The sequence below is a fragment of the Trichosurus vulpecula genome, chromosome 4 (assembly GCF_011100635.1).
Source record: "Trichosurus vulpecula isolate mTriVul1 chromosome 4, mTriVul1.pri, whole genome shotgun sequence".
NCBI classification, from domain to species: Eukaryota; Metazoa; Chordata; class Mammalia; order Diprotodontia; family Phalangeridae; genus Trichosurus; species Trichosurus vulpecula.
Genome location: NC_050576.1, coordinates 417,372,760 through 417,393,233, shown reverse-complemented (window position 1 = coordinate 417,393,233; position 20,474 = coordinate 417,372,760). Strand labels below are relative to the sequence as shown.

Here is a 20,474-nt window from a genome sequence, read left to right as displayed (position 1 = left end):
ATTTCTTTCCCAACCTCTTTTAATTAGATCTATTTTTGCTTTTGCTTTGTCTGAGATCTGGATTGCTACCCCTCCTTTTTTTTAACTTCAGCTGAAGCATAATAGATTCTACTCCAGCCTTTTACCTTTAGCCTGTGTGTATCTCTCTGTTTCAAATGTGTTTCTTGTAAACAACATATTGTAGGACTATGGTTTTTTATCCACTCTTCTATTTCTTTCTGTTTGATGAGAGTTCATTCCATTCACATTCACAGTTATGATTACTATGTATTTCCCTCCATCCTATTTTAATTTGCTTATACTTTTCTCTCTCCTTTCACCTTGCCCCTCTTCACCAGAGTTTTGCTTCTGACCACCACCTCCCTCAGTCTTCCTTCCCTTTCATCACCCCCCTCTTCTTTCCCCTTTCCCTTACTACTTCTTCCAGGGGCCTGGCATAGTCTCGCATATTGTGCCAGGGCTCTGGGCCTTGCAATTTGCCTTCTGCACTAGGGCTGGAGACCTCACTGCTGGCCTGCTGAGCCAAGATGCAGGGGCCTCAGTTGCTGATCTATGCTGTGACTAAGAGCCTCCAGCTGGCTTGCCTGGACACTGTGCTGGGCTGCTTTCCCCCTTTCCCCAAGAGAGACAGAGCTTTCCTGGAATCATTCTGTTACCTTAAGCTGGAAAATTGTTTCACTCCATATTTCTGTGGGTTCTGTCACAGCAGAATCCATTTAGAGACTTGATTTAACATTTTTTCTGAGGGAAAATGGGGAGAGCTCAGGCAACTTCTTGGCTTCTCTCTGCCATCTTGGAGTACAACATGTTTTAAAAGTAAATATCCAACTATTATATATTTTTACTTGAAAATTTACTTGAACATTTCTATAGTGCTAGTATAGGTAATAAATAACAAAATGTCAAGTATCATTCAAGGTACAAAAATGTTCTACCATTTTGACACCTCTAAGATCTGATTTCAGAATTTCTTTTTTCTAATTAAATTTTTTCCTGCCATTGTAATACATAGTGGCTATAGGACCCATGCCAAGTCACTTAACTTTTTGCTGCTCTAGACAACTCATAGATACCAGAAGTTTGAGAGATTATGTTGATTTTCATTGACAGATAGACATTCCTCACTTGGGAATTCCTAATGAAATCACTGGTCTACTCCCTATCCTTTCCACAACTAGACCATGAGCTCCTTAAAGGCAAAGAATTTCTTGTACACAACTGTATCCCCCAAAGTATTTGGCATATGTGAGTTTTAAAAAACAGTTGCTAATTAACTGGTACTAAGTAATTATGGAGCTACATTTGCCCCACACTACAGATCTCTTTTATCAAATGTCACTGTATGCTACCAAAAATTCCTAGGTGGGTAGGCATTTAATGGCTCACTTTGGGTATGCTTTTCTCCCTGTTAAAAGGCATAATGGTATAGTGAATAGAAAACTGCCAATGAGAGTCTAAAAAATGACCCCTGGCAAACCATACTGTCAGCAACACAGTAGTGAGCACAAGAGCTCTAGGAATGGCAGTACTCCACCCCCTCCCTGCCCCACCCCACCCCTTTACATCAGGATCTTACTTCTAGCCAATCCCTCACAGACATTATTAAGGCAAGCAAGTCCTGTGAACAAGCAGCCAGCCATGCCCATCAGTCATGCCTTCTTGGTGCTACAGTCACATCAATTGAAGACTCTGAAAATAAAGCCCTATAACCAAAGTTCTTGTCACTCAATTGATTCAACATCAAAAATTCATAGGATTTATTAGTGAAAATGACATTAATGAAGAGACAGTACTGTCTACTTTGTTACTACACCCTAAGGACCATGGGACCTTTCTGTCTAACTTGAAACCAAAACCTTCCATATATGTTATGTCCTCCATTAAAATGTAAAATCCTTGAGAGAAGGAATATACCTAGAAGATATATTCAGTGCTTTACACATAGTAATCACTTAATAAATGCTTTATTCATTCATGTAACCTCTGAGTGCTTCAGGAAGTTCTCAACACTACAAATTATAGGCTGTTCTGCCTTGGTAAAAGATTTTCTCAGCTGGAATTCCCTGGAGTTATGAAATTACAGGTCAAGACCCTATAAAAATATCCTCCTTAATCTTGTCTTGTAGAGACCTTAAATAAAATTGATGGAGGCTCAGACCACGTGGATGGGAATATGAAGTCCACTTTGGGGATATTCCTGTGAGCAGAGCCACAGAGAAGGAAGGTTTTAAGGATGTTCCAGGACTGTTTGCTGGACTGTTCTCAAATTCTGTCATCTCTCAACTACTGGCATGCAGAAAACTCGTAATACACAAACTTTAAAGACACATATATTTACATATAGATAAAACAGATGGAGAAATATTCTTATTTATAAATGCACAGATATAAAACAGAGTATCAAAATTTAAATCATGTTGTCATGGATTCACTAATCTAATTTTAACTTACTGTACTGATAATTTTTTTTCAAATTTGCTTATAGCCAATTCTCTTTTATCTTGTATTTCCTGGTTGTTAATACTTAAAAGAATTTTGAACTTTTAATGAGCCAGAAAAAGAATATTACTTTCTCTGCAACTAATTAAATCCTCCATAGTTTGTAGACTAATAGAAGGTAAAATTCCCTACATCCTCATTTTGGATCTATGTGACAAATTGAATGCTCAACAGCCTAGGGCTTATCTTATAACAATCTCCCTTTGTGTGGTAGACTTGTATATCTGGGGGGGGGGAAGGCTGTATTCCCTGATTTACAAAGGTTTATTATTATTCTGCATTTCCTTGCTTCATGTATTTCAAGATAACAGGTGATGTGGCAAAGACATCCACATACTTGCATGGCTAGAGGGATGCTTCAGAATTAAAAATTCAATGAGCAGCTGTAGAACAAAAGATGTCTTTTGCCCTAACAGGTGCTTCCTTTACTTCTAACTGATTTAATAAATGGAAGAGTATCTAATATATTCATTAGACATTGAACAGTTTCCTGTGACAGACACAAAAAATAAATTCAAAACTGGGTTTCTCTGAACTTCTTTCTCCTATCCATCAGGCTTAAATAATGAGATAGATAACTGTAATTTTCAAATCACAGATTATCCAAGTTGGAAGAATCTTCATAGTTAATTTAATCCAATTTAATCCTTACTAGTGCTAAACCCTCTCTGCAACATCCCTGAGAAAAGGTCATTTTCCACTTGAAGACCTACTCAATGATGAATAACTCATTACTTCATTGGGCAGCACATTCTACTTAATTGTTTGGAAACCTGATCATACAAAATATAGGTACAAACTTTGACTACTTAGACTACTATGCCTCTTTTAACATCCACTCATTACTTGAATGTATCACTTATTATACCTTTTTTTGAGATTGTGAACTTGACAAACACCAACAAATAAATATTTCCACTTACAAAGAAGAGAAAAATAAAATTTCAGATGAAAACATAAACCTGTATTAGATATAGGTTTGTTAGGAAGTGTAAATCAAATATAACATGGCAGTACCAAAATGGTCGTATTTATCTATGGCCCCTTCTAAACTCCTTTCTATTCTCTTCTTTGCATTTTTAATATTTTATTGATCCTCTTTTCTTTATATCTCTATTATTAGTCACCCAATTGACCCCACAATTCTCTCAACAATAATAACTGCCCTCACGTTTTAATAAGTAGAATTAAACAAGACAAAGGTATGCATATTTTTGTTTGAATATATATGTACATATATATATATACATATATATATATATATATATCTGACTGTGAACCTGCAGTTATTTCTCCTCTCTGTCAAAGGATAGGAGGCTAGCTTCATTATAAGTCTTCTGTAGTCATTAGAGATATGTATTTATTTCTTATGTCTTTTAAAGTAATTTTTCCTTTAAAATATTATAATCATTGTATAAATTGTTTTCCTAGTTCTCTGCAATTCATTCTGTATCAGTTCATCCTTATCTTCCTGCATTCCACTGGATCTGTCCTTTTTTATTATTTCTGATAAAATGCTATTGCAGTTTATTCATATGCCATAATTTGTTCAGACATTATTCAGTTGATTAGGCCCCCACTTTGTTTCTCCTTCTTCATTACAACCAACCGGATAGCTTTAAATAATTGTGGAGATATAGACCCTTTACCACTTCCTTTGATATATCTGGAGTTCAAATCTAGTAGTACTATCACTGGATCAAAGGAATATATAGCTTAATGACTTTGGATATAGTTCCTAAATAGTTTTCCTGAAAGAATCAATTCCAGCAAGAGTGCATTAGTGTATTCGTCCATGGAAACTATTTTTGGTAGCTTTGTGATATAAAAAGAATTACAGAATCTCACAGTTAGAAGGACCTGAGAGGCCATCCATACTTGAACAAGGATCCCTACTACATTACACTCAATGTATGTTTTGCCTGAAGATCTTCGGTAAAGAGGAACCCCTTCCTTTCCTGAAGTAACCTTTTACATTTTGGGATAGCTCCAATTTTTAGGAAGCTTTTCTTTACATTGAGTGCAAGACTATATCTTTATCTCTGTTAAATGTCCTCTTATTAGACTTGAATCAATGTTCTAGATGAGTGATCTCCAAACTCTTTTAATGATGCACAACTCTAGGGAAAACATTTTTGAGCACACAACCCTGTTTTCTGTTTGTGTGTGTGTGTGTGTGTGTGTGTGTGTGTGTGTGTGTGTGTATGGGTGTGTTTCTAATTAAGGAGAATACTCTTAAAAACAGTCAATAGGGAGTTGATGTCCAAAATAAGTAAGGAGATAATAAAGAGCAAAGTAGAGAGGGGACATGTATGATAGATGGTAGAAATAATGGAATTTGGCCATTTATTAGATAATGGAGTGAGGGAGGGTAAGAAGCTGAAGTTGACAATAAGGTTATGAAATCAACTGGAAGCATGATAGTATAATGTGAAAATTTGGAAGAGAGAGAGATTAGAGAGTAAGAATAAAGATAATGAAGTCTATAATATGGTTTAACCCCTCCATTCCCACTCATCTTGTATTACCCATTCTATCTCACCTCTCCACCTCCAGATAGGGGAAGATAGTGCTCATACTGATTGGTCACCATCACAGAGAGTAGGGCCTATTATGTTTGTCAAAGCCAGGATGTGATCTGGAAGCCAGTGAATAGCTACAGTGGAGCCAAGGAACTTTCCCAATGGTATATACGTGCCTGCTACTATGGGCACTAGATCAATTAGGTGATAATTGTCCTGAGAAGCTCCCAAAGTGGGAGGCTGTGAGGTTGTGTAGGAAAGCTAACAAGAAGCGGAAGAGCGTTAGTATTTGTAGATGTGATTGTATTGGAGAAAGTCTTCCTTCACTAACATGGGACAGGTGGGACCTAACCTGTATTCCCACCTTCTGACTGGTGGATCACACATCCTTTGGAGTCAAGTCATGGCTCCTGTTCTGGTCCAGAGCTCAATTAAGGAAGTCAGGTGGCTGAGACTCACGTTTGGAATGAAATGAGTTTATTACAGATCATTTAACACCAGAATTACATGGTGTCTGAGGAGCAGTTCTAATGCCAGCACTCTCTTACTTAATTCAGGTTTAATGTTGGAATGAAATGAAACATAAGAAACTGAATGGTTAAAAAAGAAAAAAAGTTTACTTTGCCCTAACACACCAAGGACATCCATAAAGGACATAATGGTACTTCACTTTTTCTAGAAGTATCCTCCTAGTGTCCAAATGGAAATAACTCTGGTCATCAGGGTATTATATGGTAAAGTATTTGTTAACTTATTTGGTCTTCATACCAAATCTGAGAAGCTGAGATTCCACATGGGACTTCTTATATCCAGGAAGCTGCATCAGGGACTCCAGTGAATTGGGAAGTGCAGTGGTTAGAGCCCAGGACTTTGAATAAGGAAGATTTGAGTTCGAATTTGGCCTCAGACACTTACTATCTGTGTGATCCTGGGAAAGTCACTTAATCCCTGTCTTCCTCAGTCTATTCATCTATAAAATGGATATAATAGTAACACCTACCTTTTGGGGAAGAAATAATTTGTGTCAGGGAAATGCTGGTCCTATCACACATGGGAAGAACATTCAACAAAGATATAATGTTGGTTCAGTTGGATGCTCATCTCCTCATCTCCACAGAGAAATACTCCTGGTGAGGTGTGCTGACTGCCACAATAGCAGGGAAAGCCCAAGAAGTAACTAGCTCCCTGGAACAAGTCTCAAGGACAGTCCAATGGTTTAGGTTCAGCATAGGAATGAAATGAGATTATCAAAGATAACTGAACATCTTATAAAAGAAAATTTACATCACAATCACATGATATCACAGATGATACCTTGTAAGCGCAAGCAGAGTGACACTTTTTACTGTTCTTTTTTCTTTTGGAGTGCTTCTCAGCACCAAGGGAATCAAGTGCCTTTGATTGACTCTTGCCTTTGTTTGCAGAAAGGCCCACATCCTTTTGCTGGTTAGGTCACTGTAACAACAGCGTGGCTAGCAGCTCCTGTGGGGGTGAAAGAACAACACAAGACCAACAACAAGAAGGTTGCTAACACAGGTTCTTTTATCTGCTCTTCTAAGGAAAGCAACTTTAACAGGTTAACAATCTCAGTTTAATTGAACATACATATATCATTCACTTAGTTCAGGGGGAAAAGATCAGTCCCCTGAACTGCAGGGCAAATACAAACAGAAATTATAAACATCAACAGACAGACCTTGTCTGATTCAAATCACAATTCATAGTTACCAGAGAAGCACCAATATCTGCCTGGGTTATCAAAGCGGGGGTGGGGGGCGGGTGGTGGTGGTGGTATTTCAATAGCTTGCCCAGAGTCTTCTCACCCATACTCTTTCAATGAATATTTGGGGGTACGCTTACCCCCAAAAGTCAAATGTCAACCTCAGATCTTATATACTTATACATACATACATACATACTATATATATATATATATATATATATATATTTCTCTGAAGTTCAGGGTAATGACTTTTTTCCCTGAACTAAGTGAATGATATATGTATGTTTAATTAAACTGAGATTGTAAACCCCTTAAAGTTGCTTTCCTTAGAAAAGCAGATCAAAGAACCTGTGCTAGCAGCCCTCCTGTGTGCTGGTGTTATTGGCCTTACACACCCACATTAGCAGCAACTAGCATTGTTGTTACATACCTATATCTGATGAGATAATATCTGTAAAGCTCTTAGGACAGTCTCTGGCAAATAATAGGTACTAATGAGGTTTAAGCGGGGTTTGAGAGGGTCAATGACCCCTCAAAGACCAGAGTACTCAAGAATTTTTTAAGTCAAGGTGGCAAAGGTTTATTTTTATGCTTTTCAGGGGGCAAGAGTTCTTAAGGAACCTGCAACCTAACAGAAATGATACTAAAGCTTATATAAGAAAAATAGTGAATTATCTGGTAGATACACTAATTAGGTGATAACTGACAACCTTGGTCACAGGCGTCATTCGCTATCAGAAACCAGGGGAAGGGGTTTCTCAGGGGTTTATTTTTGGTCTGTTATGTCTGTAGCAAAATAGCTTTGAGAATTAATGACTATAGCTTGACCTCTGGATTGAATATGATAACTTTGGGAATCGATACATGATAATTTTGTTGTGACAAGATACTCCTATTTTTACAAGAGGATTTCTTTAGAGGTAAGCTTGTTCTTGTGATGGGAAAAGATAGTTTTACTGGGGTTTGCTCATGAGTAATTGTGGGGAAAAGTAGTTTTTTCTTATGGGGGCCCACTCATGAGTTATTGCTAGGCATAGTGTCCTTGGCCTGGGGAGAAAACTGTCAAGGATAATGTTTTGAAGTTAGGGAGAAATGTGATCTTGGAATTGGAGTCCAAGCAAAATCACCCAAGCACCCCATCAGTATGATAATTGCTAATTGCTGTTTTTAATGTTATTATTAAAACAGAATTTCATTGCCTTTTTAAAGAAAAAAACTAAGTTAGTCAACATAGTAACAACTTTCCAGGCTTAGTTGATATTTCTAGTAGCCCAGTTCTTAACAGATGTTGTTTCTACCACAGCCTATTTGGGGTAAGGCGATGTTCCCATATGGTGCCCTGGCTGCCTCTTTGGAGAGCAATGTTCTAGACTGTCAAGTGCTTTTTTGAATGTCATTGCTGTCATTCAGTGTGTTGTAACAGTTCTCCTTTCCAGTTTTGTGACACTGGCAAATTTGATGAGTGCCAATTGTACTTTTATTCAAGTGACTGATAAAATGTCAGGCAGCACTTGACTAGAGATTTCCTTCCAAGCTCAATTCAATGCAATTTAACCAGTATTTATTAAATGCCTATTATATTGCGAGCACTATTCTAACACTGGGGATACACACACAAAATTAAATAATTGTGCTCTCAAAGAGCTTATATGCTACTCAAGTAGACATCACATCTATAACGATTTTCAGTCTATCTATGCAAACACTTACAAATCCATCTAATTATACTATCATCTGGCACACATATCTCTAGTTTTTAGATAGGAATAACAATGAAAAACATCATCGAATGCCTTTTTAAAATCTAGGTAAACCATATATACACATGTTTCTTTCATACCAATTTAGTAATCCTGTCAAAAAAAGGGAAAATCCAGTTAGTCTGGCATGGCCTGTTCTTAAAACTGTGCTGACATTCTGTGATTATCACTTCCACAAATGTTCATCACCACTTTAATAACATGTTCTAAAGATTTTCTAGCCATTGCAGGCAAGTTTTCCAGGCTATTGTACTGAATATTCTATTCTATTCCTTTTATTAAATATAGTGATATTTGAAATCCTTTTCCAATTCTGGGGCATTTCTTCCATTTTCCATTTTCTTTTAAAGATAATGACAGAAGCTCAGCAATCCCACCTTCCATTTCTTTCCCAATCCTAGAACGTGATTTTTTTTCCTAAGCCATCTGTCTTGAACTCATCAAAGGTAGGTACAGGCTCTGTTATTATCTCCTGATTTATCTTGGATATCAGTTCCCTCTTGGTTATTTTTATTTGGTTCTGTTGAAATAAAAGGTCATTCTTCCTGGTTAGAAATACACCCATATACCTGTATACACATAAGCACAGAAGCTGAGTAAGAATTGAGCACCTATGTCATTATTGTCATCAATTATCCTCATGCCACACACCCCCAAGAATTAATTCTGTTCCTTTTCCCAGCCTCCTCTTTGCCCTAGTAGAGCTTACTTATGCTCTGCGACTATTTTGATTATATATTCTATGCCTCTCTTTTTCAAATCTTAGCTGGTTATTGAGTTCCCCTAGCATTTGCATGAATTTCTGTAGATAATTCCCCCCTTTCCTCTTAATCAGAACTGCTCCTCTTTGTATCTTTAGAATTTTATTTGAGATTTATAAGGGACTTTTGAACTCAGCTAGACGAGACTCTTTAATTTACTGGTGCTAAGTGTAACACCTGTGCAGAACTGAGGATTAGCTTTGACATAAATAATATACTGGATGTTAAGTTATCATACATTTCTTGAGAATAAAGAATGGAGCCTAATTTAAGGGAGAGGCTTGGTGTGTGATCCCTTTCCCCAGGTTACTCCTTTCTCTCTCTCCTTTTCCTCTTTCCAACTCTCTCTTCCCTCTCTTCCTCTCTTCCCTCCTTCTTTCCCTCTCTTCCTTGGATTTCTGCTTCTTTTCCACAAGTTATCTAAGTTTTTACCAGTCCATTATTAACAAAAACCTAAATCTCATCATTCTGTGCAAGTTCAGGCCATTCCCCTTGCTTATTAAGGAAGCATCATATTTGTATGATATATTTTTGGCAGGCCAGAGCTCTGATTTCACTGATGCAGGAAATTTTGAATGAGGCAACTCCTTCTTCCAATGCAGAACTATAACTATTATGCAACTAATAGTCTTAGAAAATTGCCGGAGGCATTCAGGCAGATTGACTTAAACTTAGGTCTTCCTGACTCCAAAGTTGGCCCTCTAATTATTATGCCATGCTGCTTCACAATATAATACATGCATGTCTGTGCATATGCACATGCATACATACATATATATATATATATACATATATATATGTATATGTAGGCATTTGTATATATGAAATACCTGCAGTATAGGATAGCATGATACCACTTGAGAATACAAGAGGATTTTGGAATAAAAAAGTTTGAAAACAGCAGTTAAAAGTTGAACTTAGGAAGCTATGTATTTTTTGCTAAATGTAGATCACTAATTTATTTTAGAAAACCAATAAATTAATCCATTAATAATATTAGATTATTAGAACTTAAGATAATTTTCCTAAGGAATTAATTCTTGACCCTTTTCAAAAAATGGTTCCCAACTTTAAAATCAGAAAGACATACAAAAATATCCACATTAGAATTCATAGCCAATTAATTGTATTGAGTGCATAGAGTATACACAGCACTGGGAATCAAATCCTGAGATGAATTTCTTCAGCTTTTATTACAATGTCAGCTTAATTCTCTTTTTTTCCTCTTTTTAAATGCTGAAGGATGCTACCTACCTACTTCCAAAGAGGTTATGAATTAAATATGTAGAATGAGATGCATATTTGTGGACATGCTCAATATGAGAATTTCCCCTGCTTGATTATGCATTGTTGTACAAAGGTATTGTCTTTCTTTTTTATTGGAGGGAAAGAAGTGAGGAAGGAGAGAAAATAAATGATTGTTAATTGAAAAAATTAAAAATGAATAATATTTGTGACCAACATAAATATTTGTCATAAATTATGAATGGATAATAAAAATCTTTCTTTATCTCAGATGTCTTATTTAAATATGATTCATAATATTAATATTATGATCTTTCGTGTTACAGTAAAAAGTGGTTGTATAAAAGGAATCAAAGTTAGTTCTGAATTCATTAAATTGAAGGGTTTTATAAGACCGGTTCAGGGCATGAGGAAACAGGGCTAGATTTTTGGTCAATAATTTTTTAACTATCTCTGCATTAAATATTTTTTCTAACATCTGGGTGTGAATATTTATTTCAATGGGAAAGGGGAGAATAATGTGTCTTTATTGGTATTAACTAAAGATCACAAGGAAGTATGATGATTATTCTGTCCAAAGAACATGCCAAAATGATTTTGTAAGGTTATGTGTAGAATATTTTTTCTTTATCTGGAAAGTATTTTTTGAGGTCTATCACCTTCTTGGTTATATTGTACTATAATAAATCATCATAGAATCACACATATTCTTTTAAAAAAGAAATCCTTGAAGCAAATTGTCTAGGAAGTCATTTCCTGATGCCTCTTTCTCAATAACTTCACTATTACCTCAAAGCCTATATCAGATACATGTCTTAAAGAATAATAAAAACAACCTCAAGCTAGAGTTTATGGCTATTTAAGTTACACTAAAAAGTCAAGTGAACTCAAGAATTGAACCATGGTAGTTTTCCAGGCTATAAAATGGACAGTATTATTAGATTTTCTAATAAGTTTTTATGATGCCACTTGACATATACATAGTGGCTTTGATTACCTGACAGTAATATTCAATTTAGAGGGCCAACTCCACTCATTTCAAGTGCTCAGCATACAGGGAAACACCAGGTATTTTGTGTTGGTTTTTATAGAGGGCCTTGTAGTGACCATAATAGTACCACACATTTTTTTCTCTTTTAACAGTTGGGTTGCTGATCTCACAAATCATCTTTCAGCTGGAAATGAAAGGTGCACTGCTGCCAGCATTTTGTTAGAAATAATGACACACTTTACTACCTGTAAATGCTGACTGAGTGCTTCTGCCTTTTCTTCCCAAGGTGACTGTAATGCAGATTGATGAAAGATTCTGCAGGACTACAAAGGTTAAAGATGCAGACCCAGAGCTAGAATCCAGCCCTGACACTGATGGAGCACAGTACAATGTAAATGCCCACATTACTGTCCTGTCCTCCGATAACCAATGTAATATGAAAACTGACTACAGAAGAAAGGAACAAATTAAATCCATTAATCAAGCATATCTCTGCTAAACAGTTGTTCTAAAGAGATGAACAAATGAAAAATTCACTGTTTGTTTTCATGCTTGCAAGGCTAGGGGAGGAAAATTAATTATAAGGCTGTAACTACACTATTAGTTAAGTTTTTCTTGAGGAAACTATTTATTGCTTTGTCAAAGAACAAATGAACCTCATTAGTGAGATTAGTTTCAGTTGGTAGTTTTGCATTAGGGCAACCTAATAATATACACTCAAACAGATACATGGAGGGAAATTGCTGTGAAGAGTGAAAGTCCCTTTTTAGACTTCTTCATTTATTAGGTTGCTCAGAAGTGACCACAGTAGGGTTTATCACCAAACAAAAAAGGAAATCTTACATTTCATACTCCTCACTTAGAGTGCGCTGCCCACTGATGCTATGTTCAAGCAGTTACTGAGAATGCTTCGATGATGAATCTGTGCATTCAGGAGGTTATAACTTGGCCACAGTATTTCAATCCCCGGTTGACATGTCAAAGAGAGCACAGCACCTCAAGCAATTCTTACTAAGCTTCTCTGGAATCCTTTTCTTTTCAAAATGTTGTAAGAGCCCACAACAACAAGAAATTGACATCCTGGTAGACTAAATTCCTCTCTGTATGTACACACTACAGAACAGAGAAGAAAAAAATTCTTCCTTTCCTCCCAATCCTGTTTTGCAACTCTGACTCAGTCCTGGTCTGGGAGGGAGAGACTAATTCATTTTAAATGTCCATTTAATCTTTGGCTTTTTTGCCGAGATTGCTAACAAGGGGGCCAATTACTGCAAGCTATAAGGGAGGGGGACAGATTGTGCCACAGACACCTGTCTTCTGAAAACTGGATTGGGACCAGAGGCTCATTTCACAGAGACTATAGAACAGCTGTGAAATAATAATGATTTTTGGACACTATTGACCTGGGCTAGATTCAAATCACTGACCTAAAAAGGAAAGGGTTTGGATATTCCATTACCAATCACCCTGAGCTACCCAAATCAACCTCTTCCAATTTTTGCTTTTTTTATTTGTATTTTTCTCTTTTTGCTTATGCTTATGGGAGTACGAAGCAGAGTGATCTTTATGTGCTACTTTTTAAAATTACAGTAACAGTTTTCAAGATATGTTATGATGAGTTGGGGGAAGAATATGTGATGGTCTGTGCTCTAGGGAATTCTGCTCTAACCCTGAGGTTTGCATGCTGGCCATGTCAGAGACAAAGTTTTAAAATTTTGGTTTACATAAAGTTAAAGGTTTTGCTTATAGGCATATTATGACTTGCACAAAAGAATAGCTTAGCAAAAATTAGTTAAATTTGGACAGAAAAAGGCAAATTTTATAAATGTCATGTTAGATACCACGAACCTATTTCTCAAGCAGTGAAAATCAGTATGCTTATTAAATGAATAAAAGAAGAAAATCTTGATCAACCTTTGTTTGAAGAGAATTTGCTTTTAGGAAGAGGATGGGGAATAGGAATTTCCAGGATGTCATTCTTTCAATAAGCCTTTATCAAATTAGCTAATACATACAAATCACTTTGCAAACCAGAAAGTTCTATATACATGTTAACTATTAATATGTGCCTACTATGTTCAAGGCATTACACTACATTATGGAGATGTGGAAATAAAACAAATGTTCCTGCCCTCAAGGGACTTATAGTCTCTAAGGAATGAAATATTTACACAAGTAAATACAAAATAATTTGAGAAGGGAGAGAATACTATCAACTCTAGAAAAGGTAGTACTTGTGATGCACCTTGAGGGAAGCTACAGATTCTGAGGTGGAGCTGAGGAAAGTACATTCTGGGCACAGGAGATAGCCTATGCAAAGGCAGGAAAGTCATATGGTCAAGTCTGTGGTTTAGGAAAATCATTTCAGCAGCTGTGTGAAGGATGAATTGGAGAAGGGAGAAATCAGGAGCAAGGAGAACAATCATTCGGTTTTTCTGATAGTCCACACGAAGCTTGAACTAGTGTGGTGGTCATGTTAATAAAGGGGAGAGGATGGATGTAAGAGATGTTTTTCAGTACAGTTGACATGACTTAGCAAGTGATTGCATGTAGAAGATGAAGAAAAGAGGATGTCTCCGTGATTGTGTACTTGGGCGACTAAAAGGATGATAGTGTTCTCAATCTTTTTTTAATTAAATCATAATTAATATACTATACTTCGGGCTCAGACAATCACAGAATTGTAGTCTTAGAATGAGAATATACTTAAAGACCAACTAGTCCTATTCCATAAAATAAAGAATCTAGGGCTTAGAAAGATAAATTCATCTAATATTATATAGCTCAATTTACTCAAATGTAAGACAGTGGGTTAGGCAAGATGATCTCTAAAGCATTATTCATCTATAAATTATATGAACCTATAATGCAATATCACAAAATTGGATAAAGTAAGAATGGGGACTACTAGAACCTAGATCTCCTGAGTCCTAACCCAGATCTTTTTCTGAAACACTGAACTGCCTCAAAGGCAAAAATCTTCAGAAGATACTAAGACTGAGGTTTATAATAAAGTAGGTATGTTTCTTCCTAACAAGCTAATTAGAAAATTTAATTACTAAACACATATCCGAATATTATAATAAAACTATAGTCATCTTTATTTTTTTAGAATTTTAATTTTACTGAGAAATAAATAAGCCTAATCTACATGATACTAAAACACTAGATTGTCAGTCAATTAAAGAAAAAAAATTAATCCCAGAACCAGGAAATTGACTAGCAGAGGGATGAATTTTTGGCCACTGAACTTGTAAAGACTATCTACCAAGTTATCCAAGGAGTCCTGATCTGGGACAGTGAAGGGAGTACCCACAATGGAAGAAATCATAGCTGTTTTAAAGTTAAAAATTATTAAAATGATCACATAGTCCATAATAAATAAAATTTGAGATCAGAGAATCATATAGCTAAGGCAATCTTTAAATTTAAACTGGTTAAATTTCAATATATTGACCATATGAGAAAATAAACTAAAGGGTAGCTTTAATGACCTCTGAAATACCTTCAAAGATTCTATAATTCTATGATTCTAGCAAATTGTAAAACAACTGTATAGTGAAAACTGAGCCCTCTTTGACTACTCAGTCCCTATTTTTTATAGAAAGAGATTCAAAATAAATAATCATTTTTCCTTAGTACAACTTTGAAATGTCAAACAAAACACAAAATATAGATTTGGATTATGATAAGAAACATATATGATTTGAACTACATACACATGAACACCAAGATATGGGGCCTGAACAAATAGCAACTTACTATTGTGGTTATTTGTTATACAGTCCAAGGTGTCCCAAAAGTCTCAGTGCAACTTTAAACTCTACCTAAAAACTGCACCAAGACTTTTGTTTCTCTTCCATAGCTGGGTATGTAGTACCTATTAAGCACACAAAGTAATATTAGACAGTGTAAGTTTCAAAACTTCTCCAACAAAAGCATTAAAAAATTATAATTAAATTTCATTATTTTTGCTTGCTGTGTTTCAAAGTAATATAGTGGTGACTCTGGGTCCTTGAAAGTTTGTCAGTAAAGTACAAGCTTTTACAGATTCTAATAAGTTGAAAAGACTTCAAGCAGAGTCTCAATGAGAGACTCTGAAGTTTGAGAGGCAGCCTAACGAAATACTAAGAGACTTATCCCTAAGTTATCCATTTGGGTGATGAATTATTTGTTTGTGCCTACATAACTAAGAAAATTACAAAATGCCTCTCAGTCCTGTGTGACAACCTTCTACTTCTACAAGGGCAGTGACAAAAAAGGGAGTAAAGGATGTTAAGAGAAAGGAGATTTATTTAAACAAAATAGAAATATTAATTTAATTGTTGGTAATCTAAATGTGGAATTCTTGTGAAATGACCAAGGTATTGATATATTAGAGAAAATTAATAACATTAGCACAAGACATTAAGAAGGCGCAACTAAATGATGATTAACAGATTCTTCTTGAGGTATCAATAAAGTTGGCAGAGTCTATTTCGTCATATACCCAAAGGCAAAAAAAAACCATCATTTCAGAGGACACTTTATTATACTACCTTACAGTGTTCATAATGAATATAAATAAAAGGGCACCTATAAAGATTGCAATTTGTCAGCTTATTGCCAAAATTTGTTACCAATAATGAAGAGGTGGAGAAATTTTGGAAGGATTTGGCAACATCCTCTAAACCAAATAAACATATACTTTGATATTCAGTGATCCAAATGTTTTATTATTAAGATTTTTTAAAGGTTAGTAGACTATTAACAAGTCTCATCATTGTTTATCATAAATACAGTTTTTAAAAGGAGAAAGTTGCAAGATTTTTGAGTTGGTGACCACCTAAATAGAAGAACAAGCAGGTTTTCACAAATATTTTTAGCAAACAATATCTTTACAATTTAAAAAAATGGCTGAAAAGCACACAGAGGCGCTGCAGCTCGCTCGAAACTAACATGGCCGAGCCCCCCGGCCGGCGGCAGAGGCTCCAGTGGCTCCGGCTTCTGCTCCAGCTCTGGGCTCTGGCCGGGGGTGGGGGCCCCTCACTGAAATAAACCCGAAAAAAAAAATTACAGATCCTCAACCAGTCACCCCGACCGAAATCCAGCAAGTTTAAAGAGGGGTGGGGAAGAGAACGCCCCCAACCCTGCTGTAGCATGTGGAAACTGAGCAAGAGCAAAGTGCTTCTGGATGATTCTCCCGAGGAAGAGGAGAGCCGAGGAGAGGGCAAAGCGCTGCCGCCGCCTCCGGCCGCCGCGGCCGCCGCCTCCTCCTCCCAGAACAAGGACCAGTTACTTCAAGATGAAATTACCTCCTCAGTGTCTCAACTTGCCACGAAGGTTCAGGGAGCCAGTTTCCGAGGTTGGAAAGAAGTGACCTCAATGTTTAATAAAGATGATGAACAGCAACTACTAGAAAAATGCAAATCTCCAAAGTTTAAAGGAACTAACTTAAGAATAAAAGAAGATGTGAAGACTGAAAAGAAATCTGGATTTTGGGACAGTTTGGTGTTAAAACAGAATATGCAATCTAAGAAACCAGATGAGATCGAGGGATGGGAGCCACCTCAGATTACTCTTGAAGATCCAGCTACTGATGTAGGTGACTCTTCTAGGGACCATCTCTCCTGGCCAGGTTGGGAAGATGAGACTAAAGGTTCCACTAAATACACCAACTTGACTAGCTCAGGAAACAGTTCCAGGTGGAGTATCAAGTCAGCCGGAAAATTGGTCAGCATTAGACGGCAAAGCAAAGGTAATCTTACTGATAACTGGGAAGAATTAGAATAGTAATGGCAATTTGAAATACTTTATAAATGGAAATGTTTCTTGATGTCTATGTATAATCAAACCAAAATTTGCTCAATATTGCACCTGTATGCTTAGTTTTGTTCAGATTCTTATAAATATTTATTCTGTTACTTTTAATTAGTATATCAACAGATGATTCATCTGTTTTCTTCATTTAAAAAGAAAAGAAAACCTCTTTCGTGCCTATTTTTCATATTTCGATTTTTCCAGTATTTCAGATTGTTGAGATAACCAAAAATACTGTATTTCCTTTGTGAATGTATAGACTGGTTTTGAATTTGACTGCCTTATCCAGAAACTTGTAGGCCCTTGGGATCCCAAGACTTCTGAAGCTACAGATTGTTAATTTTGGATGACTTCCATTAAAAAAGCCAGTGTTGATTTGTAATTTGCCACAGAACTCTTCATGCCATAGTTATAATTCCTACGTTTTTTGTCTGAGAATCTTCTTTCCTTGTTTTTTTTTAATTAGTCATTCTGCTTCTGTTTGTATGTTGTATGAAATATGAGACTTTGGCAGTTGTACAATTTTCTTCCATTGCCAGAAATTTGCAGAAAGTCAATAAGTCTTCCAAAAGTTAGTCTAAAAGTTACTTAATTTAGCAGAAAATCAAAATTTGCATAAAAAAACTTGGTTAAACAATTACGTAGGAAAGTAAAGGGTTATAATTGAGTGCAAAATGTCAAATAAAAAAATTATATTCATTCGATGCCTGTGGAGAAATAGCTTCTTATTTGCACATGAATAGCAACAATTTTGGTTTTGTTTTGGTTTTATTTTTCCTTAGTTCTCCTTCTTGACTTTTAAATATTGATCTTATTTTTAAATTATTTATTTTTTAAAAGTCACTGTGCTTTTATGTTGTCAGGGTAACTAAGGAATGATGTAATGTGTGCTAACTACATGTCTTAGTACTCTTTCGTTTTAGTTTGGGAATTAAATTGTTATACTTCTGTTTATTATAGATTTCAAACGATATAAAACTGAAAGTGCCTCTTTTTCTATTATAACCACAGATTTGGGTTTAATTTTAAAAATTATATTCTTAATGTAATGGGTGTTAGTTACATCTTGTAAAAAAATGCCTATTTTTAGCAGAAAAATAATTTATGGCTGATCCATTGTTATCAACTACGAAGTTATTTCCTGAAGTAAAAAATGTTTAAATCTCTAAAAAAAAAAAAAAAAAAAAAAAAAAAAAAAAAAGAAAAGCACACAGAAAACAAGGTCCTCATATGTGTGTGTGTATTACTTCTTGGTTATAATAAAACATTTAGTTTGATTGAATAAAATAAATATAATAAAATATTTAGTTTAATAGAATAAAATAAAACCTTAAATGGTCCTTCTATACTTAGTTTAAAATCATGGAAAATTTCTTGAAAGAGATTTATTGGAAATTTCTTTGATTATTAATGTTAAGCACAACAAAACCGGGAGTTCCATATTTACACATGTCAAAAGTGTAGTTGCTGCTGTCATAGAAAATGTCCAACTCTGAGTCTAAAACAAAATGAGATTATTGATTATTTAAAGCTGGAAGTGATCTTCTAGATCAACTAACTGGTCCAACCTCCTCACCTTATACATATATATCTATGTATTCCTCTTGATCTAAAGCTATTGCATAGAAAACTTATTTCAGTATATCTACACATGTTAATGTTTCAATGGATCCATGTTGTCATTGATATAGTACTTTCTTGAATGGTACCAGTTATAACCTATCCATATCTCTCCCAGCTGTTAGCCATGCTATCTAAGAAAATCTGCCATAGAGGATTCAATTAATACATAAGAGATCTTCTCTAGGATGGTATTTAATATCCTCAGGACAACACTAGAAGACACTCCATCTCTTACAGTATACTTGGCTATTTTTTTCAGAGAAGTATCTCTGAAAATAGCTTGGCTGAATATACCCTCCACCCTGGAAGCAGAGCCATACTTTAACAAAGAATTAAAACTCAAGTAAGAGAGGTAGAGGAAAAATGAGAGTGACATAAGAAAATCATGAAAAACAAGTCAATGGCTTAGTAGAGGAGACACACAGAAAAAAAAATGAAGAAAATAACATCTTAAAAAATCAGACTAGGCCAAATAGTAAAAGAGGTCCAAAAAGCCAATGAGGAGAAGAATACCTTAAAAAAACAGAACTGGCCAAATGGAAAAAGAGGAACAAATATTCAAAGAAGAAAAAAAAATTCTTGAAAAGTCGAATTGGTCAAATGGAAATGGAAGTACAAAAGCTCAATGAAGAAAATAATTCCTTAAAAATTAGAATTGAGCAAATGCAAGTGAATGATTTCACGAGAAGTCAAGACACAATAAAACAAAACCAAAGAATGAAAAAATAGAAGAAAATGTGAAATATCTCATTGGAAAAACAACTGACATGGAAAATAGATCCAGGAGAGATAATTTTAAAATTACTGGACTACCTGAAAGCCATGATCAAAAAAAGAGCCTAGACATTATCTTTCAAGAAATTATCAAGGAAAACTGTCCTGACATTCTAGAACCACAGGGTAAAACAGAAATGGAAAGAATCTACCTACCAACTCTTGAAAGAGATCCTCAAATTAAAACTGCCAGGAATATTGTAGCCAAATTCCAGACCTCTCGGATCAAGGAGAAAATATTGCAATCATCCAGAAAGAAACAGTTCAAGTATTGTGGAGCCACAGTCAAGATAACACAAGATTATGTAGCTTCTATATTAAAGGATAATAAGACTTGGAATATGATATTCCAGAGGGCAAAGGAGCTAGAATTACAAGCAAGAATCACCTACCCAGCAAAACTCAGCAAAACTTCAGGGAAAACATGGTCATTGAATATGATATAGGACTTTCAAGGATTCTTGATGAAAAACCCAGAGCTGAATAGAAAATTTGATTTTCAAATACAATACTTAAGAGAAGCATGAAAAGGTAAACAGGAAAGGGAAATCATTAATAACTTTAAACTGTTTACATTCCTACATGGGAGGATGATAACTCATGATAACCTTCTCATTATTAGGGCAGTTAGGAGTGTAGTTAGAGGGCACAGGTATGAGTCAAATAGGAAAAGATGATATCTAAAAAAATAAAATTAAGGGTGAAAGAGGAATGTTCTGGGAGAAAGAGTAAGGAAGAGGTAGAATGGAGTAAATTGTCTCACCTAAAAGAGGCAAG

General features: G+C 35.5%; 1 protein-coding gene across 1 annotated transcript; it reads left to right on the top strand.

The window, feature by feature from the left end:
- The first annotated feature begins 16,429 nt into the window (after positions 1–16,429).
- On the top strand, positions 16,430–18,459 carry LOC118847688 (testis development-related protein-like). Its single transcript, XM_036756270.1, has one exon. It carries the CDS (start codon positions 16,641–16,643, stop codon positions 17,271–17,273), a length of 633 nt encoding a protein of 210 aa, XP_036612165.1. The 5' UTR covers positions 16,430–16,640; the 3' UTR covers positions 17,274–18,459.
- The last annotated feature ends 2,015 nt before the right edge of the window (positions 18,460–20,474 follow it).